Genomic DNA, 23,111 nt, shown 5'->3' with positions numbered 1-23,111 from the left:
TTATTAGATAGACAAGGCAATTATTCTTTTCATTGTTAGATGATAAAGTAGGGACTTAAAAAGACAATATAAAAACTGGTGACACTTTTGTTTCCTGTGCAATGTGATTTCCTCTCTTTTGGTTGAAAACACTTTCTAACTATCATGGAAGAGTAGGTCCTGGTTTCTTTTAAGCTCATCCGAAGTTATTTTGAATCCTTTATTTATAATCACAATTTTCTTGGATCTCATCCACTGGGCTATAGGTACACACCAGGGTCTTTGGGGCAAGTTGTTGTGAAAACTCCTTATAGGTATATACCAAGCAATAAGTGATTGTTCTTTAGTATATGGTTTTCAAATAAATTTTATCTCATGTCAACTCCATTTGATTAGGAGTGCATGTGTGGGATCCTTTGTGTAGAAAGTTGTGAAACACTGTTTAGTTTTAACAAGGAAGTGTTTAGTTTCATCAAAAGTATGAGAATGAGGGGAATGGGGGTAATTAAATGCTATATTATTTAATAGAGTAGGTCAGTTTTTATTTCTGGTCAATATCTTTTTTATGAACATTCCTAATATGAAAATGTCCTGTCTTAGTCTGAGTAGAAAGGGAAGGAAAATGAGACCTCTGGATGTCATAGTCCTTTTCTCATCAGAAGAGACCATCTCTCTCCCTCAATTTGCTTTTTCCATCTTCAGCTTCAACAATACAGCTATGTTCAATTGTCCTTTCAACTAATGTTGGTGGTTTTGCAGCAGTTTTTGTACTTAGGTTTAACTGTTTATTCAGAATTTGCCATGTTAAAGCTAAACAGGAAATTAAATCACAGATATAAAATGATATCTCTATTAAATATAACCTCATTGGGTTTATGTAAGAGGTAAACGCAAGCTCAAGCCTAAAATACAGTGAGCAGTCGTATATACATTATTGATATATAATTAAGTTAATTATTCTTTAATTTAACAGATATTTACTGAGTGCTGGTGTGTGTCAGGCATTGGTGCTGATTACTAGGAATATAACAGTGAAGATGATGTTCAAAATCCTGCTCCCACATTTTAGTGGGAAAGTTAGTAAATGTTTTAGAATTTTCTCTTTCCTTTATTTGGTCAACTGTTTTTTGTATTTGAAAGAAATAATTTGAAAAACTCATTAGTAAATGACAACGAGCCACATTGTTAGGATGTCTCTACTAAAAGTTCTTGTTAGGAAGAACTTTCCCTTGTCACACTTATTGAAGTAGGGGCTGGATGTGGTGGCTCATGCGTTTAATCTCAGCACTTTGAGAAGCTGAAGCAGTAGGATTGCAGGAGCCCAGCAGTTCAAGACCAGCCTGGGCAATAAAGTGATACCCCATCTTTACAAAAAAAACAAAAAAAGAAAGAAATAATTAGCTGAGTGTGGTGGCATGAACCTGTAGTCCCAGCTACTTGGGAGACTTAGGTGGGAGGGTTGCTTGAGTCCAGGAGTTGGAGGCTGCAATGAGCCATGATTGTGCCACTGCAGTCCAGCCTGCATACCACAGTGAGACTCTGTCTCCAAAAAAAAAAAAAAAAAAAGTAGTTCATAAATAATTTTATGAACACTGAAAAGGCATTTTGAACAATAAATTCATGAATTTCCTAATTAATCTTTCCTTCTATAGATACTGGTTCTGTATGTATAAATAACAAAATTTGGTGAATACAGAGTTAAAGAGTTTAGAAGTATATGGAATTCATTAAAAAGTCCCTTTAGGGCTGGGCACGGTGGCTCACACCTGTAATCCCAGCACTTTGGGAGGCTGAGGCGGGTGGATCATCTGAGGTCAGGAGTTCAAGACCAGCCTGATTAACATGGTGAAACCCTGTCTCTACTAAAAATACAAAGAATTAGCCAGATGTGGTGGCACATGCCTGTAATCCCAGCTATTTGGGAGGCTGAAGCAAGAGAATCACTTGAACCCATGAGGTGGAGTTTGAAGTAAGCTGAGATTGCACCATTGCACTCCAACCTGGGCAACAAGAGTGAAACTCCATCTCAAAAGAAGGAAAAAAATAAAAAGTCCCTTTAGAAGAGATGTTTCTTTTGGTTTGGACTGCATTGATATTTCTTTTGCAGGTTCATTGTATATCTATATTTTACAATTGTGATTTAAATTGTTTTCTAAATGAAGTTCAAATTCTTCATCTTTCAGATCTTGACAGAGCAAGTATGTACTCAGGTCGTACACAAACCACATCCAGAGCCAGATTCTACAGTGAAAATTCAGAATCCAAGTGAGCAAATGGCAGTTCTTTATTGTATTGGGGTCGGCGCATGGCAACATATGAGACTAAATCAAAACTTTTCCTAACCCCTTAAATCATTATGGTGTTTACCGAGTTCATGACAGTTTTAACTCACCTTTTATAGTGCTAAGTATTTATTTGAAAGTCAGTAATACGTTTTGAGTTGAGCATAGGATATGGTTATAAATCTTTAAGTTTTTTTCTTTGTTTACAGTGATTCTTAAAGTGGTGGCAACTTTGTTAAAAAACTCTACACCAAGCGCAGAGCTGATGGAAGTTCGTCGTTTATTTTTATCTGATATGATAAAACTTTTCAGTAACAGCCGTGAAAATAGAAGGTAAGCAGTTTGGATACTATAACAACACTTTATTCCATAATTAATATTTTCTCTCTTTTAGAATTTCAATTCATTTCAAATCTTTTCCATATTGCTAAATACTTTTAATCATCAGAAAGGCATATTATGTTTCTTTGACGTATTCAGTATACTTCTATTTATTTTTATATTTTTTTATTTTGATATATGGATATTATATTTTAATTGTATATATGAATATACATATAAACAAACTCTTATTTAAAATGTAAATCCCTTTTAGTGGTACCTATCTATCACCAATAGAACTTTCAGTTGTAATTGTGTTGGATTTTCTCATTTTCGTCTATGCTTTCCACGCCATTTTTCTTATGGCTGATTGTTGTTCATTTTTAAGCTAGTTAGCTAGAACATGGGGTAGAGTCTGAGGCCATGAACTCTGGAGTAGTCATTGCCTGAGTCTATAATTTAACAAATATTGACTGAGTGCCTATTGTGTTCAGTGTAAGACCCAGTGCTACACAAGATAGTCTTAGTACACAGTCTCGGTACATTCCAGTGGGAAAGAAAACCATAAAGCAATGATTAATACATAATGTGTTAAATACATTGTGAATGCTAAAGGTGGTAAGAAAGTAGAGAAGCAATAAGTAAATCTGACTGTGAAAGTTAGGAAAGTGATTTTGAATGACAATTAGGATTTTTCCTGGTAGAGAAATAAGAGAAAGTCATTCCAATTACAGAATCTATAATGTACAGCATGACTGTACACCTTACTTTACTGAGGTCAGATCATATTTTCACTATTTTATTTATCAAAGTTTCAAAATAGTAAATTCTAACTTAATTTGGGTATTTTTAATGAGATCAATTTTTTTTTTTTTCTCACAAGATGCTTATTGCAGTGTTCAGTGTGGCAGGATTGGATGTTTTCTCTTGGCTATATCAATCCTAAAAATTCTGAGGAACAGAAGATTACTGAAATGGTCTACAATATCTTCCGGATTCTTTTGTATCATGCAATAAAATACGAATGGGGAGGCTGGAGAGTCTGGGTGGATACGCTGTCAATAGCCCATTCCAAGGTAACACGGGATTTAACATTTTAATATCAGAGTTATTGCGGTGGATTAAATGGCTACAGATATGCATCTGGTGCCATCTTGTGGGCATCTTAGATTTTGACAGATTCCTGTATCTCAGTTTTGTATTTTTTTCCTCACTGTTCATAGACTGTTAGAACTTGAAAGTGGCTTATAGATGAATTAATTCAAACCCCAAATTTATAAATTAGGAGTTTCATACCCAAAGATGACCTACATCTGTTTTATAGCAAATCTGATAACTTTAATCTGAGCCACTTGCTCTTTTAACTGGTTCTTGGAAGACTATTTCATGAAATAGTCTCTGAAATATACTTTTTTTTTTTTTTTTAAAGCTTCCATAGTTAATTTAATGAATTATAACAATAGGGGCAAGGTATAAAACTTCTTAACACAAGGGAACTCCAACGAAAAACTGGCAGATAATCCCCATCTCCTCCCGTTGCGCTTGTGGATCTCAGCACATATGGTCCTGCGCCAGGGGTTGCAGAACAGTGAAAGATTCTAACACCATATGTGTGGAAATCCTGTACCTTGCAGAGAGTGAAGGAGCAGGGAAAGCTTGTCCTTGAATCCTGGACCTTTACGGCTGTTTTTCTCCTGGCTCTGTATCAGATTTTGTCCGCTCCATATGGTATTTTTAACTTATTGTATGAAATATACCTTTTAAGACTTTTTTTAAGAAGTCAGATTTTTTTATTTCCAAGTGAATCATAAATACATTTAAAGTGTTTAAGTTTAGTGGTATTTTAATTGCATTATCTTTTCTTTATTTTTAATCTTAAAAATCTGTATGTCTATATTTTAAGTATTATTTGATTTTTGGTAAAATGAAATAGTGAATTAAAGTGTACAAGTATATACACATTAGATTCTGGAAATTCAGAGTTAGGATATCTCATCATGAAGTGTTATAGAAGAAGCATGGGTGTCAGAAGTATGGCTTTTAATTTAGTCTGTGCCATAATTGAGTTTTGTGATTTTAGAAGACTCATTTAGTCTTCTTGAACATGAGTTAGAAAAACTGTTTAATAAGATAGATAGTAAACATTATAGACTGTGTGGGTTATATAGCCTCTGATATAACTACTCAACTCTGCTGTTCAGTGTGAAAGACAATACATAATGTAAATGGTTATCATGGTTTTGAATAAACCTTTATTCACCAAAAGAGATGATAAGCAGATTTGTCCCATGGGCCATGTGTTACCAACCCCCACTTTTGGGACTTGCATTCTTCTTCTGTAAAATTAAGGAGATTTTTGTATTATGAGATATTCTTTAAAGGATGGTTCCCCCAATGTAAAATTCTGTTAACTTATTTAAATATACATTAATAGCACCTATGTCTATAAGAGAAAGACTATGAACTTTAAAAAATATTAGAAAAGCTTTTGTTTCTATTATAAATTTACATTTTGTAATATAGCAATGCCTCAGATTTATCGTTGCTTTAACAAATTTGAAAATAGGAAAGAAAAAGACATTGCAGGTCTTTGTACAAAAAAAGGATTCTGATTATTAATAAAGAAGCCTAAGTAACAAATTCAGAGCAGCTTATATAAGGATAAAACTGTCATGTTTTAACAGCTTGTAAATTTATATATTTAATGATATGTGAGAATTTTTTAACTTCAGTTGTTGGGACAGGTACACATATGAGCAATAGATGGTGAAAACCGACATAGTAATAGTACTTTGGATATTGTATATTATTAGCTGTTTATTCTCTGTTTAAGCTTACATAAATATGTGGAAGTTAACTGGCATATTAGGTTTGGGTAACATTGAAATATTCAGCCTAAAAGAAAATAACTTTTAATATTGCTGAGTTATCTGTGTGACTTTGGCAGTCCTTATAATAAATCATATATAGCTGTATTTGTTGATTATTTCCAGTTCCTTAATGAAACTAAGCACTTGCTTTAGGATTAACAAGTGCTAGCTTTGAAGTCTTAAAATTTCTGACATGGTTTTTTGTATTTCCACAGTTTAATGTGTATTATTTATTTTTTTCTTTTTGATATGTACAAAATGCCTTAATGTTTTCTTTACTTATTCCTAAGGTCACTTATGAAGCTCATAAGGAATACCTAGCCAAAATGTATGAAGAATATCAAAGACAAGAAGAGGAAAACATTAAAAAAGGAAAGAAAGGGAATGTGAGCACCATCTCTGGTCTTTCATCACAGACAACGGGAGCAAAAGGTGGAATGGAAATTCGAGAGATAGAAGATCTTTCACAAAGCCAGAGCCCAGAAAGTGAGACCGATTACCCTGTCAGCACAGATACTCGAGACTTACTCATGTCAACAAAAGTGTCAGATGATATACTTGGAAATTCAGATAGACCAGGAAGTGGTGTACATGTGGAAGTACATGATCTTTTAGTAGATATAAAAGCAGAGAAAGTGGAAGCAACAGAAGTAAAGCTCGATGATATGGATTTGTCACCAGAGACTTTAGTAGGTGGAGAGAATGGTGCCCTTGTGGAGGTTGAATCTCTGTTGGATAATGTATATAGTGCTGCTGTTGAGAAACTCCAGAACAATGTACATGGAAGTGTTGGTATCATTAAAAAAAATGAAGAAAAGGATAATGGTCCCTTGATAACATTAGCAGATGAGAAAGAAGACCTTTCCAATAGTAGTACATCATTTCTCTTTGATAAAATACCCAAACAGGAAGAAAAACTACTTCCTGAACTTTCTAGCAATCACATTATTCCAAATATTCAGGACACACAAGTACATCTTGGTGTTAGTGATGATCTTGGATTGCTTGCTCACATGACCGGTAGTGTAGACTTAACTTGTACATCTAGTATAATAGAAGAAAAAGAGTTTAAAATCCACACAACTTCAGATGGAATGAGCAGTATTTCTGAAAGAGACTTAGCGTCATCAGCTAAGGGGCTGGAGTATGCTGAAATGACTGCTACAACTCTGGAAACTGAGTCTTCTAGTAGCAAAATTGTACCAAATATTGATGCAGGAAGTATAATTTCAGATACTGAAAGGTCTGACGATGGCAAAGAATCAGGAAAAGAAATCCGAAAAATCCAAACAACTACTACGACACAAGTAAGCTACCTTATATGAGTTCTAGAAATGAAAAAAATGCTTGAATAGATAGAGTTGTTAGCACCAAAACAGAGTACTTTCTTATCAGTTACTTCCTGTTTATATTGAATTATAGCATAATAGTAATTTATGGAATGAAATAGTGTGGTATAATTTCATGTATATAAGAAATTAAAAATATCTCAAGTATATTTCCAACTCTGCCACATTCTTCTGTGTAACTTTGCTCAACCTCTCTGGGCCTAAGTTTCCTTATATAGTACAAGAGGTTGTACTAAAGGATGACTAAGGTCTCTACCAGTTCTAACATTTTAAACTCTGTGACCACATTTACACATTTTGTACTCAAGATCTTCCTTCTGAATACTTGATTAATTTTAACCTTTTAAGCTTCAGGCCCAACCCTGTTCTGTGGATTATAGAAAAGAGGACTTGGAGCCCAGATTGAACTGATAAATGAAGGGGAAGGGAAAAGGGAACTGTTATTTATCCAGTGCCTACTATGTTCCAGGCACTGTGCTATATGTTTTCAGATTTAATCCTCACAACAACCCTGTGAGGTAGGTAATATGGCTGAGAAAAATTAGAATTATTAGCAGTGAGAATTTTCTGTACAACCACATGAATAGGAATTTGTTATAAGACAATTAAAGACTCTTAGGTCTGGTTGTTAGGAAATGTTAGTGCTTCAGTTTTGACCTCACTGGAATAAAGCTAAAAATAGATGATGTTTTCTGATACGGATTTTAATTGTTGAGCTTTGAGTTATGACTACTTCTTTATTTTCTAGGATAAATAATACCTTATGGTTAAGAGTTTAAGAAATAAGAATACTTTTCTCGTTAATGACTTGGGTTTTTTAATCCTCTGGGTGTCCCACTTGCCTTTTAATGTCATTGAAGATACATTGAATGTGTTTCCATTAGGGCTATACTATGAGGAATAAACCATGCCTGTCTTGTGTCTTTGTACTCCAGTAAGAATCCTTAATAATATATCATGTGTGTGGGGAAAGTATTTTTATTTTTTCTGTAACCGCCAATTTCCATTTTTTGTGGCAGTTGCATTGTAGTGATAATTGGCAGGAGATGAGAATACTGAATTAGATACAGATGTAAAATAAAGGAAAACATCATGCCTTGTTGATTGAACAATAGGCTTGCCTGTTGAACACGAGGCTTGCCTGTTTTACATTTGGAGTTTATAGACATTTTTCTGGTTTGTTTTCTAACTTACCAAATGCATTTGTGTTTTTGAATTGAAGTATTATACGTGAAACAGATTTTAAAGTTGAATATTACTTGAAACTGTTCAAGTAATATTTTTTCTAATCGTGTGCTTTAGTTACAATTAGTTGATGACATATATCCAGTATACTTCACTTTGTATATGCTGACTTCAGTAAGGAAGTGATGTGGTCTAATTTAAAGACTCTTAATGGGGTCAAGAGGGTCTGGTTTTCAGTGTGAACTTTGGTGTTAGCTTTAGGTATTTGATTATCTTGCCTAGTTTCTGCAATAGTAAAGTAAAAGCAATAGTGGAGACTTCAGCCCAGAAAGTTTCCTGTGCAAGGAATTACCAGGTGAATAATATATGTGAAATATATTAAACTGCTAAAGTCATATGCTAAAGCATTAAAGCATTGTTCACTTTACTATACTCATAGTTTCATTTTGAAATAAGGCATTTCTTTTGTATTCCACAAAAATTCACCTTTTCCTTCTTTAGGCTGTGCAGGGTCGGTCTATCACCCAACAAGACCGAGATCTCCGAGTTGATTTAGGATTTCGAGGAATGCCAATGACTGAAGAACAGCGGCGCCAGTTTAGCCCAGGTCCACGGACTACGATGTTTCGTATTCCTGAGTTTAAATGGTCTCCAATGCACCAGCGGCTTCTCACTGATTTGCTATTTGCATTAGAAACTGATGTACATGTCTGGAGGAGGTAGAAATATTTCTTTTTTATAAATTAAAAGCAAATATTTAAAATCTGCCGTTGCCTGTTCTATTTTAAAGAGACTTGACAAAACCAAAAATCTGCTTTGACTAAAGGAATTTCCACATTTTTCTTGTTTCCTGTTTAAATTAATACCATGTACTAAATTTATTAGTGATAATATTATAATACATACTGTTTAAAGTTTAAAATCACCCTGTGACATGTGAATTCAGAGCCCGTAGTATTTGAGCAGTTAGTGGATATCAGTTCAAAGATAATAACTTAAAGACAACAAATCTACATAAATTAAACCATTGCCTTTCTAAATTTTCAATTTAATTTTTTAATAGTAAATGTGCAACAGATTAAATATGACAGCATATCATTTACATAGGCATGAATACAATTAGGAAGTTGATGGATATAAGTAACAAGGGCAACTTAAATGATCTAGCACAACATTCTTAGGAATGTCGGCTTCTATGCTTCTCATTTTCCTTTTAGGATTCAAGGTGGCTGCTTCAACTCCCAACATCAATTCATCATGAGAAACTTGCCCAAATTAAAAGGCAGAGATGACTCTTCTTCCTTCCTCTTCTTCCTATTTTTCCTCTGCCTCCTCTTCTTCTCTCTCCTCTTTCACTTTCTCTTTTTATTCTCCTCTTTTCTTCTTTGTTTTTAAAAGAAGCCCCTGAAGAAAAATCCCCCTTATGTCTCATGAGACAGCAGGATCACATCCTCTTTCAAAATTAATCATCAGAAAAAGCAAATGAGATTATAATGACTGGTTTTTAGGGACTAATACTGGTTAATTAACTAGTAACTAGGGTGAGGCTAGTCTTTCCTATACCCAATCAAGCTCAATAATAGAACAAAATATAAAATATGTGTCAGCAGGGAAAAAGTTACGACTGTTGTGGAAGACGTCAATAAAGTCTGCCATAGAAAGATTTTGATTTTGATTTTATTTGATCAATTTGTTCTTATACTAATATATTTTCATTGCTAATTATTATATGATAAATTACCTAGAGATGGTAACTAAGGAAACCTAAATACCATGAAATATATTACTATTAGCATGAAGACCAGTGTATGGAGATAAATTATGTAATTTAATAATTATAATATCAGTAGCCTCCAAGTGAGTGATACTCAGCTTTTTTTCCATCCACCCCTACTCTGTGTTTTTGTTTTCTTTGATGGGCTCTCATGAAATTACCCAAGTAGAATTTAATGACATTTAAATTTTTTAAAGGTAGCACTTTATTTTTAGGAGGGGGAGAAACATCTTGAAATGTAAGATACACAGTGATAGATAATAATTCACAAATCTAAAAGGGTGAGAATTATTGACTTAATTTTGACCATGGAGTAATTTCTTTTTTTTAATCTTATTTTTTTTTTCCCATTAAAAAACAGTTCAGGCCAGGTGTGGTAGCTCACGCCTATATCCCAGCACTTTGGGAAGCCAAGGCGGGAGGATAGCTGGAGCTCAGGAGTTCGAGACCAGGGCAAGATCCTGTTTCTACAAACATTAGCTAGGCGTGGTGGAGTCCACCTGTAGTCCCAGCTACTCGGAAATCTCCTGGGCCCAGGGAGGTTGAGGCTGCAGTGAGCCATGATCCCACCACTGCACTCTAGCCTGGGCGACAGCAGAGATCCTGTCTCAAAAAGAAAAAAAAAATTATATTCTTGACTGACACCAAACGAAAGCAGTGTATTTTTTTGACATCTACATTGTATGTTTTGTATGGGAATGCTGTACTACCAACTTAGTTTGAGATTTTGTTGCTTTTCTTATTAAATAAGTTCTTGAATTTGTACTGATTTATTTATATTCCCCTATCATGTCACTTCTTTAACAAGTACACCTTTTCAATGTGACTAGTCAAAGGTGGGGCTGAAGTCACTGGTGATGTGACAAATTGAAACCGCCTACAAAGTAAAACTTTCAGTTAAATTTTTAGGTTTTCAGTTTCAGATTTTATTTGTAGGTATGAAAATTTTGAATTGGTTATATTCTGATTTTCCATATTATTTTTAACATTAGACATACTTTTTATATTTAAAAGATTCTGCCTTTCAACAAAAAAAAATCAGATTTGGCAACATAAATATTTTTAGCCAAATTTATTGAATCAGTCATATGTCTTAGAAATCTAGTTCTATGTTTTTCAAGCAAAATAGTAATAATAATGAGTTAATATTCTTGGACACAACAAAATTCTGTGGAGATGAATGCTTAGTTTTTGGTAATATGATATCTCAGTTATAAATCGCTTTATTTTATAATAATTTAATTTTAAATATGGCTAGCTCCTACAATTCTGTAATTTTTCACTTGTTATTCTAAGTAAATTGTCTAAGCTTTTCATTTAAGTAAGCCAAATACATACTCATTTCTGTTTTCTGTATTTTAGCCATTCCACAAAGTCTGTAATGGATTTTGTCAATAGCAATGAAAATATTATTTTTGTACATAACACAATTCACCTCATTTCCCAAATGGTAGACAACATCATCATTGCTTGTGGAGGAATTTTACCTTTGCTCTCTGCTGCTACATCACCAACTGTAAGTACTTTGCCTCCATCTAGTGGTTATATTTTATAATTACATGACTTGAGCATTTCAGTGGTGGTCTAGGCTGTAAACAGATTTTAAACGGACCTGTAATTTTTAGGGAACTTTTTGACCATATAAATTTCTGTTTCCACCACTTCTGTTTATCAGTGTTGGGTTCCAGCTACGTGTGCTTATGAAAATATTTCTCTGGTAATTCTGATGAATAAATGCTTCATCAGAAGAATATTGCATTCTTCATCAGAGATATTACATATCTCTTCAATTCTATAGTATAAATAAACTCTTAAAATTCTTGTTATTTAACATTTTCATTTATTTACTGATGCAACATTTATTTTACAAAATCTAGCCTTATCTTGATTTGTTTCTATATTAAACAGTGAAATGTGTTAATACATTTTAAAGGCATTTAATGTTAATTGTGTATGTCATTTAAAATATAATAGGTCAATGTTAACTTTATATTTTGGTTGTCATTAAAAACAAAATCTTTGATTCATATCAAGGCAGACTCCATAGCTACTTGCTCAATGGGAAAGAATATAGAAATTTGCTTCCCATATTACCCGTGTTCTTGTTGCCGTATGGAAACTCATCCTTAAGCTCAGAAAGTTTACCTTGCCAGAGGGAAATCTTTCATTTTACTAAGATGTCTATTAGTTGGTGAGACACTGTTTCCAAGTTGATCTCTAAGTTTATTTCATCATTAACAAGTTTTTCTATATGACTCTTTTTCTTACTGTCCTTTTGTCAATGCCACCACCATCACCAGAGCAGCAATGAAACTTCAACATTAGCAGCCACAGGCTATATCCTCACACTTTCCCCAGTTGTTACTCTTCTATTTTATTCATGATTTTGCTCAAGAAGTCCACAAAGGGAAGCATTCCAGTTCAGAAGGAGGAATGCAACAGAGCAAGTCACCAGTAGGGCCTTAATCAAATTAGCAGCTGAACCAAGGAAATGGAGCTAGGAAGAACAGTATAAATGGTTGATGGTGTGTGAAGAGTGCAGATATACATACACCACTCCTTTTCTTTCATCTCTCTTTTCCTCTGCTGATTTATACCAAATTCTGGTAAGTTGAGAGTTATGTATGATTTTTAAAATGCTTTCTAATAGTGAGACATAGAGGGCATTTTCTTTCTTCTGTTTTCCTTTTTTTTTTTTTTTTAAATCAGAGTATCATTCTGTGACCCAGGCTGGAGTACAGTAGGGCGATCTCAGCTCATTGCAACATCCGCTTCCTGGGTTCAAGCAATTCTGTTGCCTCAGCCTCCCAAGTAGCTGGGATTACAGGTGTACACCACCACACCCAGCTAATTTTTGTATTTTTAGTAGAGACGGGGTTTCACCATGTTGGCCAGGCTGGTTCAAACTCCTGACCTCAAATGATCTGCCTGTCTCGACCTCCCAAAGTGCAGGGATTACAGGCATGAGCCACCCCTCCCGGCCAACTTTTTTTTGTTTTATATATTGAAGACCGAATAAATCAATACTTTCTTTGTGACATTTTTCTTGATTATATAAATTGCATTTTATGTCTTATAAATTATCATTTGTTATGAAGAAATTTTTTAAAGGTTGTATTGAAATTCACTTTGAAATGTAATATTGAATGTTTTTAAATTTTGCATGCAACAAAAGCTTTTTATATAAAAAAAAGTTTAGCAATAGGTTATTAAAATTTGTATAGGTTTAAAATATTCACATTATTAAATAGTTTTCCAAATTTTAAAGTCAAAAGATGTTTAGCTATTAAGATAGAATATTCAAATAATGAAGTAAACTATAGCATATATACTATTGCACCAGTCAAATTTGCTTATTTATTTTGTGATGATTGTACAATAAAGATACTGACGCTTTGAGGTTGGCTTCCAAAATTATTACAATTCAATTTTGACCACTATAGTTTGGAATTTAAAATTATTTGTTACCTAGACTTTCTCAACAGACTTGGGAATTCATTCAATTATAGAAACCTTTGTTTATTTTCTCAATTTCTGTATTTCTGTTATTTTGGCCCATTAACTGTTTGGACCTATGCCTGGTTGTACAACATACCTGATTTTATGTCTTCTGAATGAATTGCTTCCTTAAGGAAACAGCCAAACCTTTCTCCCATTTTGTATCTGGTAGAACTATGATTGGTGCTGACTGCTGAATGTTGTTTCTGTATTACGGGTTGTATAATATTCTTGCTAGAAGTTGTAACGTAGCAGAGGGAAAAAGTTAGGAAAGAAAAGGTTGAATAAAGAGGGAAATTAAACCTGAATATTTGGGCTTGTTATATTTAAATTAAAAGTGTAAAAAGCCAAAAGAGAATTTTGGAAGGGATAAGCAAAAAAAGGAAACATTGGTAACATGAAAATTACTGAAAGGTAACATTGTCTTGTAGGTGCTTTTAGAATTTTAATGCTAGATATATGAAGAGAGATGGAGACATTTGAAACTAAGGTTTGAGTGATCTGGTAATTTTGTTTATACATATAGTTTTTCAGAATATTCTTATTATATGCATTTTATGAAGAAATAGGAATAGTAATGGTTTATGGCAGTAGTTCGCAAACCTTTTTTGTATGGGGCCAGATGGGAAATATTTTAGGTTTCATTGGCAGTATTGTCATCTGTCACAGCTAGTCAACTCTGCTGTGATAGTACAAAAGCAGCAATAGACAATACATAAACAAATATTTTTTGTCTGCTATTTCTATGAGAGTGACATAGAAGTGTTCTCTTTTCTGCCCTGGAAATGTTGATCAGTATAGTAATTTATACTAGAGATAACATTTTTGTATTGCTATTATAGTATCATCATGGAAGAAAAGTTTGAACTGTTTAATCTTAGTTGGAAGGAACATATCTTAATGGAAACTTAAGAAAAAAAGAATATATATTGTTTATAATGATAGGTTGAGCACCTTGAACTTAGTACACTTGAAGAAGCAGCACTTTATGGGAGTTTCAGTTTTGCCTAGATTACTTAATTTCATATGTAGCATAGAAAATACATTACAAAAATAGTTTCAGAACTCTGACTCAGACCAATAGTTTTAACTGTAGTACTCAGAGAAAAAAAAAAAAGACCTCTTAGTATGTAATTTGGCCAATCTTTGCTTTGGGAAAGCAGCAATATTTTTGTTGTTGATTTTTTTAGTTAATGTTTCTATGACTAGTTAATTGAATCCTCTCATTTGTTCTCTAATATATTGTTTAAGTTGGTCATGAATGAAAGCAAAAAATTGGAGAAGAAAAAGAAAAGCAAAGAACATGGATCAACCACAAATTGCACACTTTGTGATTTTAAGTTGACCACTTTGGTCAACCATCCTGAACACTGAATATTATGGAACTTAATTCAGGGCTTAATTTTCTCTGTCCCAGAAAAATAGTAGAGACTGACATTTCCAGCACTCCTAACAGTTTCATAATTATAAGAGAGAAGAACTGCTTTTTCTATTTTGTCCAAAAATAACGAAGTCTTACTTTACTTATTTTTATTATCAGGATATATCATAAATATATTCAGAAAAATTATGAATAATGTTGTTGGTTTTGCTCTTCTTTTGTTTATCTCATAGAACTGATCATACTTTACTATTCTCAGGATGCTTTTATGTGTTTTCCTATACAAAGTACCATGAAAATAGCATATTTTAAAATTTATACTCACACGTGCTTGTCAAAAATTAGAAAGTAAGAATAGTTGATTTTTATTGTGAAGCCTAATTCTATCTGATATTTGAATATAATGAATGTAATTATTAATAAGAATCTGAAACTTAGTATAATACCTATTTAATTACCTTTATTCATATTCAGGCATCGTTTAGTTTATCAAGTTATTTTCTAGCATGGGAAAGTGGTTTATAAGTTATAATCTCTCAAATATTTTATTCTTTTATTAACTTCTGGGAATTTTCAACTATAGGAAGGGTTCTGTATATTTGAGAAAACAAATTACATTATTTCCTTATGGAAAATTCTAGAGGTTGGTATAAATAGTTCATTTCCCTGAGTCATTTCTGCCTAAACCAGAATTGAGGTAGGGATTTTACAGAGGCATTATATTAGCTTATTTATTAAAATGTTCTATTAATTATAGGAAAAGATACTTGCTTTGTAAAATAGAGTATGCATTATTTCTAATATATGGACTATACTTATATATATATATTATTTGGGCAGAGTTACTACAATAAAAAATAAATTGAAGTCTAAATATTTGATGTTTAACCTTGATCATATGTAATTTCTAAAATGAAAATCTCTTCTGAGAATTTTGCTTTTAATAAAATAATTAAATATAATTTTTAAATATATTATTTTGTGTTTCAATTTTACATTGTATTTTCATTTAATTTAATAATTTCCTTTTCTTGTACTTTTTTGGTCTGTTGTCTGTTTTGTCTAATGCATGTCCAGGGTTCTAAGGTTAGTATTACTTTTGTAGTAATTTTCAGCTTTTCAGTTTCAAGTTTTATTTTTACTTATTTATGAAATTTTTGACTTGGTTATATTTTGAGTTTCCATATCATCTTTAACATTAGACATATATTTTGTATATTTAAAAGAGTCATTGAAAGGATTACTTTCCCAATGCATTGATATATTACTATTTTATTATGCACAATAATCTCTAGATTAAACTATCGTAATGAACACAATGGTGTTACAGTCATATGTACAATCAGATTTTAATTGGTTCTAAGGAAAGTAAATTAGATGAAATATATTATTTTAAGATTTAATAATTGTATGAGAGTGATCTTTATTTTTTAGCCCTATCTTTTGCTGCTTACATACTTCATTTTTTAAATTACTTTTATATAAAATGGAATACAAATTCTGTTTCAGACTATTGTGTCAAAAATGCCTTTTACTTTAAAATTTAATTTTTTCAGTCAAAAAAACATTTTGGTGGATTATATGGACACCTTAATAATTCTATTTATAATTCACTCATTTTGAAATGAAAGCATAGTTTGATAGGTCAAAACACTCAAACCCATTAAATAATGAATATAAAGAGATAGCTATCTTGCAATTTCAGTGATTCAAAATGATGAAGAATTTCTTTGAGAACACAGATCAGGATATTCTAAATTCTAATGTTTGAAAAATTATTTACAGTACTTGATAGACCTAAGAAATGGCCAAGTCTTCATTCCTTTATAGAACATTTTAAATGGAAACAGATTTTAAATGAATTTTTTGCTTTTTCTTGTTAGCTATGATGTCATGGTCATAGATTTTAATTGATATTATGAAGTGATGCTGTATATTCATGAAGTGCTAAGAAGTAAAGAATCTGCATTTTAAAGTCTAAGTAATGAATTAATCATTTCTTTATGCCGTGTGTACTGAATTGGCATAATGTTGTAACAACTGAAAACACATTTCTGTCTCTTTCCAGGCTCATTTTAGAGAATGATTTTGACCCTATTTTGTTGTTAAATGGAAGGAGGAATGGTTGTTACATTTTATACATCATTTAAAACTGAGCTTAGTTATATAATGCTTGCAGTAGTCACCTATCATTTTTATTACCCACTTTGTACACAAGAAATGTTTTGAGTATTTTGAGGTTTTTTTTTTTTCAGTGTTTTCTGCTCACATTTCCATGTTAATGCTCCTGCTTCTTCAAGGAGGGAGAAGGTTAGGTATAATGATGGCTATAAACAATGTCAAAATGAAACATTGAATAGGAGTAGATACCTATTACATATGCTAACCTTGTAGTTGAATTTATCATTTGGTTAAGAGGTAATGTTGAATGGAATGGCTAGTGTGCCCGTTTTCAGAAAATTTAAATAATATTTTTTTTGCTTATAGAGTATTCCCTTTCTTTGTTCCTTGAGGCACTGATAAAATGTGGCCTGGTCATAAGGAACAAAAATAATTAAAATGCTATATAGTCCACGGTGCAAAACAAAATAAGAAATGTTGACATTGTTTAAAAAACCATAATGTTGTGCATTTTAAGAAACACAATACTTTGTAATATTCCCTCTGAAATCAGAAATGTAGTGAAAGTAGTTTCCAATCTAGAATGCTGTGATTCTTTTTATTACTAGTGTTTTATAAGTCACGAGTTAAATATCTGTAGACGAGTTAGTGATCTTGATTATTTTTACTCTGGAGTTTTATTGTACATGTAAAGTACCTGGTAGTTTCAGTTTACTCTAAAATGGATAAGAAATTGTTATGTACTCTAATTTGACAGCCATCTCATTTTGATACTAAGTTAAATTACCATATATTTTCCCTATTATTCATCATAAATCTATAGGAAAGAAAAATTAAAGCATATATTTTTATTAATGGGAATGAAGATTTTAGGAAAGAAATATCAATGTAAAATCTTTATAAATTACAAAACAAAACTAGTATAAGTACATATATGTGGTTCTCTCTAAATATCTTTGTGAAATGATCTTAAGTTTAGAATGTCATTTTTATAACTAAAGACATTTAAAGCTAATGTTGATTTTAAAATGGGCTTTTCCTTTATTCAAGGATAATTGATAGGTAAAGTAAACAAATTCAGTAACCAGCTCTGGTGATGTATGGAATTAGTTGATCTTTTATTTTATTAATAAAATATGATAAATATATTAAATTTGTGTTCACCTGTAGTATGTATGTATATGTATTATATTTCCAAATTTCCAAATTTTAAACAAGACTTAAATCTTCTACTTTTCTAAAGACGGAATTGGAAAATATTGAAGTGACACAAGGCATGTCAGCTGAGACAGCAGTAACTTTCCTCAGCCGGCTGATGGCTATGGTTGATGTACTTGTGTTTGCAAGCTCTCTAAATTTTAGTGAGATTGAAGCTGAGAAAAACATGTCTTCTGGAGGTTTAATGCGACAGTGCCTAAGATTAGGTAAGTCTGTTAAAACAGTAATGCATGTCAAATAATTATCTGCAGATCAGCTTTATAAAGCGCTATGGTACATAAAATATTGATGATCTAAGTTGATGATTTTATAATATAGAGATTATCTTGAGATATAGAGATTGTTTTTATAATTAATCAGAATTACTCAATTTTAAAAAATTATGCCTTCACGTTGGAGATTTCACAGAACTGATCATCTTTAATGGCTCGTAATTTGAAATCAAGAGTGAAATATACTTGAAATTCTTTCAAAATCAGTAAGACTATCAATTTGTCATTGAAGTGATTTTAATGCAAATCCATTTATGAATCCAATTTTGGTAAACTAATACTGAAGGTAGTGTCCTGGCCCCACAAACATGTCAGATACACATAATGCTAGAAGGTTAAAATAAACTATCCTAATCTTACTTGGGGTGAACAAATGTCCCTAATAAACATTGTTATACCCATGCTGTTCGCCTTTTATCTGTGAGGCAGTGAAACTTTAGCACTGAAACCTCTTAGTAAATCTGAATGAATTTCTTAGGTAAGAACCATTTCTACTTCTCTTAAAAGGAACATTTATTTACACTATTTAGACTTTCAAAACAACCAGAAAACTGCTCTTTTTGTACTTGCCTTAGATCATGAGCAGGACATAAGAACTGCAAGGCATGAAATAGGGAGGACATTCCTGATACGTACCGTTTTCACCCATAACTTTTAAAGATTATGTCAAAAATTCATTTCTGATTCAAGAAAGGAACAAAGATTTGGTTTAAGAATGGTGGGATGAAACCTCTTTTTTTCGTTTGTTTCATATTATTTATTTAAAGACAGGCAAGCTGAGAGGAATCATTTTGTATTCATTTTAAGAGAAAGATAGACCACATTAAGATCTTTCTGGCAACCAAGAGGTGTGGGGTAACTGACTGTGGGCCATTAAGGACATTTCCATTGACGTATAACAAGAGCTGCCAAATGAACTGTGTGAGAAAGAGATTATATTTTTTAAAAATGGCTCAATATCTTGAAACCTGCATTTATTTGGTTATTCTGCACTTTTATTTTTAAATATAGTCCAAGACTTTACTCCCTGTTTCATTTTTATCCTAACACTACTAGCACATTTAGTTGTTTCATCAACCACAGAAAACTTTTATAAGTGAATAATAATAAAACACTTTTATATTACCTCCTATGCTATTTACTGTTCTAAACACTTTCTGTATATTCAGTTAATCCTCACAGCAACCCTCTAAGGCAGTTACTTTGTTCATCCTCATTTTACATGTGCAAAAACTGAGGCACAGATAGTTTAAGCAGCTGGCCTAAAACCACACAGCTCCAAACCGGAAAATACAGGATTCAAACTCAGGTGGTCTGATTTCAAACTCTGTACTATTTGTCACAGTACTCTACTGCTTCTTAAAATAAATGAGTAAATAAAAATGTGTACATATTGAATGCTTATTGTCAAAGCCCAGAGACTTTTCCAACATGAAGGAAGGTGGATTTGGGGACCTGTGATACTTGAGTATACAGAGGTACTCTATTATTGACTGAAATGGGAAGTTGTACTCAGTAGAGTCGACAAGATAGTCAAATTAAGGGCAGAAGCTTTATTAAATTTTTAAATCAAATATGAGCTTTAGTTTAAAAAAATTTTATTGATCCATAAATTCAGAACTGTGAAGCTCAGATGGTAATAGAATAAGGAAGGATACACTGGGGGTTTCAGAGCCTCTGGTAATGTTTTATTTCTTCAGCTGGCTGGTGGTATATGGGTATTTTGTTTTATTTTTAGCTGTATGTATATTTTGTAGGTACTTTCACTATTATATTTCATAATTTTAAAAATTATTGCTCTAGTTGATTTGAAGATTAATAATTTATGAAGCAAGGGGAAAGAAAGGGAAGAAGAAATAAACTTGCAACTTTTTCCAGGATATCAAAGTCAACAATTTATATTAACAATATGTTTTTGAATTTTTAAATAGTTTGTTGTGTTGCTGTGAGAAACTGTTTAGAATGTCGGCAAAGACAGAGAGACAGGGGAAATAAATCTTCCCATGGAAGCAGTAAACCTCAGGAAGTTCCCCAAAGTGTGACTGCCACAGCAGCTTCGAAGGTAAGTAAACTTTTTTTTTGGTCAAATATAATTGACCTGAAAAAAGTCTTTTTTAAGTTGATGAGAACAAAGTGCCATGGTATTGCTCAGTGGTAGAGAGCAAGGGCATTCTCATCAGGCAGCTCTAGGCTGCTTCACAATTTTCTTACCAAGATTACTTAACTTTTCTGAGATTTGTGTGTTTTGGTTATTAAATGAAGTTACTAACAATTCTACTTGATAAAGTTCTTACAAATATTATAATTAGCACTAAAAATGGTTATTTCTATTTTTAATAGTCATATATTTTCACAGAGTTTAATGTATGAGTAATTCTCCTTTTAAATGGGTAGGCATAATAGTCAACAAAAACTCATTGAATCCCCATTCAATGAATGGAGTATTTTGAAATATACTATTAATTTTCTTTCTAAATCAGCTCTCTTTATCATATGCTTAACTGGCCCTTGGTGTCACATCCGGTTTCATTAACATGCTTTCTGAGGTTCTGTGCCTGGTCCTTGCTTACTTCTCCGGCAGCAGCTCTCAGCCCATCAAAAGAAGCAATTTCCCCTAACTTCTCAGACTTTTATATAATTTCCTTTCCATGAAGTATTCGTCCTTATTTTTTATCCAGCTAAAATCTGTGCAACTACTGGGTTACATTAAATGCTACGTTTTCTCAGGAAAATGTTTTTTGACACCCTCACTACCACCCCAGTCAGTCTAGGGTCGTTTCTTCTGTTTGTTGTTTTCATAAAATTACATAGGTCTGTTATCACTCATTATACTTGTAATTACATGTTTAATGTTGATACAGTAACTTTTTGCTCAATAAGTGAAGGTATGAAATAGAAGTTTAATTCATCTTAAAGTTCTATTGCTTTAAACTTCTGCAGATGGCAAGCAAACTGACTGTATATTTATCCTATTAGTCGGTTATTTGCAGTATTGTAGCTTTTTTCCATTTCACTACTCTCAGAGAACATTTGTAATTTGACTATATATTATTTGCTGCTCACAGGACTCCATAGTGCTCTTATTTGCTTGGGAAATTAAATACAAATGGATCATCAATAATGCCTCATATCATTTGTATAGGCATAGTAGACAGGTACTTGAGGACAGTGTCTATGTGTTATAGATCCTTGTAACTTTAGAGTAATTTTTTTTTTTTGAGGCGGAGTCTCACTCTGTTGCCAGGGTGGAGTGTAATGGCGCAATCTTGGCTCACTGCAACCTCCTGGGTTCAAGCGATTCTCCTGCCTCAGCCTCCCAAGTAGCTGGGACTACAGTAGGAAAGTTTCTTGCAAGTTTCTTGCATGAGTTCCATACCTTCATGCGACCTCATTTTTATACTGTGTGAAAAGGAACAATTACGCAAGCTTTTCCTATCATGTTGTCTTTATAAGGATCAAATTAGATTGGGGTAGAGAAATATATCATATAGAAAAGAAAATATTTCTGATTTTAAAGTCTGTGTTATTTATGCTATAAATTATGTATTATTTTCTTTAACCACCCTGTAGTAAATATTATTAGTCTATTACATCAAATGATGTAGCTGAGGTTCAGAGAGGTTAACTTCTCACCGATGGTCATATAGCCAGAAGTTTTGGAATTGTAATGGAAACCAAATACTATCAACCTTTAAATATTTTACTATGGTGTGCTACCAAGTAATCAAACATTTTAATTTTGGGGTAGAATATCATGATTGACATTCATTGAGAAATAGAAAGTACCCTGTTTATTTTTCATTGTTAGAGTAACAACAAGTACATACCTATTATAGGCTGGAATTGTATTTTGCATTATACGTGTTATCTAATTTAATCTATACTGTTTTTAACACACTGTATAAGTGAGAAAGTACTTGATTGAGTTTCAGGGAACCTAGTTCACTTAGTAGTCTACTATGTGACTACATTACCTGAAATTTGTAGATGTTTGTTCCTTCAACTATAAAATGTTTTGTTGGTAACAATCTTTAATGTCTTTCAGCTTTGATGGGCCGTGACTGATTTTTTTTAATCTTACCTTTTCTAACCTTGGATAGACCATGAAATGGTTACACATATAAAATCTCATATAGTAATGTAGTATAATAATCTCATATATTATAAAAAGCATGATGGATAAATGAACCCAGAGACTCAATGAGATTTGTTAACTAGAGGTAGAGAAAGTGAGGCTCAGGAAATCTTCTGAAGTCCAAGATGAATCTTTATTCTTCCACAACCTTACCTGCCTTTATGAGTCTATGGGGTAGCTGTGCCAGTGAAGAACAAGAATGCTAGTATGGAAACCATGGCATGAGTAGAGAACAGAAAATGTGCGTTGTAATAGAGGATTATTATTAATAAATCTCAACTCAGAGAGGAGGACATACATGATGTGGCCAGTTTAGCATGAATTAAGAAATGATACTTCTATATATTGTCTGTAATATATTGTCTATTCACAATTCTTTTTATTTTTAAAGACTCCATTGGAAAATGTTCCAGGTAACCTTTCTCCTATTAAGGATCCTGATAGACTTCTTCAGGATGTTGATATCAATCGCCTTCGTGCTGTTGTCTTTCGGGATGTGGTAAGTTATCCGTGATTGCTTTCCCTGAAATAAACCTTCTACTGTCATTCTTATGAAATACGTTTTATAAGAAAGCTGCTTATGAAAATGACATTCCCTAGTATCTGGGATTGTTGGTTTACTGCATACTTCTCATTATAAAATGGTTGAACCTTAGCTTTCTCTGAAAACTTATTGATAATGTTAGTTTTAAAAAATGGCCTGAAATTTTGATGTAAGTTGCTTTC

At 32.6% G+C, this 23,111-nt stretch overlaps 1 protein-coding gene across 5 annotated transcripts in view; it reads left to right on the top strand.

The window, feature by feature from the left end:
• The window catches only part of LOC105486020 (neurobeachin), a 747,447-nt gene that overhangs the window by 209,848 nt on the left and 514,488 nt on the right, over window positions 1–23,111 (top strand). For all 5 annotated transcript variants that reach the window (XM_011748656.3, XM_071081645.1, XM_071081644.1 and 2 more), the window contains 9 exons: window positions 2,163–2,244; window positions 2,471–2,594; window positions 3,466–3,658; window positions 5,743–6,759; window positions 8,488–8,705; window positions 11,123–11,276; window positions 18,004–18,184; window positions 20,182–20,312; window positions 22,777–22,884. In XM_011748656.3, the coding sequence (XP_011746958.1) occupies window positions 2,163–2,244; window positions 2,471–2,594; window positions 3,466–3,658; window positions 5,743–6,759; window positions 8,488–8,705; window positions 11,123–11,276; window positions 18,004–18,184; window positions 20,182–20,312; window positions 22,777–22,884 (2,208 nt within the window). The remainder of the gene's footprint in view (window positions 1–2,162; window positions 2,245–2,470; window positions 2,595–3,465; window positions 3,659–5,742; window positions 6,760–8,487; window positions 8,706–11,122; window positions 11,277–18,003; window positions 18,185–20,181; window positions 20,313–22,776; window positions 22,885–23,111) is intronic.

The sequence above is a fragment of the Macaca nemestrina genome, chromosome 16, assembly GCF_043159975.1.
Source record: "Macaca nemestrina isolate mMacNem1 chromosome 16, mMacNem.hap1, whole genome shotgun sequence".
NCBI classification, from domain to species: domain Eukaryota; kingdom Metazoa; phylum Chordata; class Mammalia; order Primates; family Cercopithecidae; genus Macaca; species Macaca nemestrina.
The sequence above is the reverse complement of the archived record's forward strand: the minus strand, read 5'-3'. Positions and strand labels throughout refer to the sequence as shown.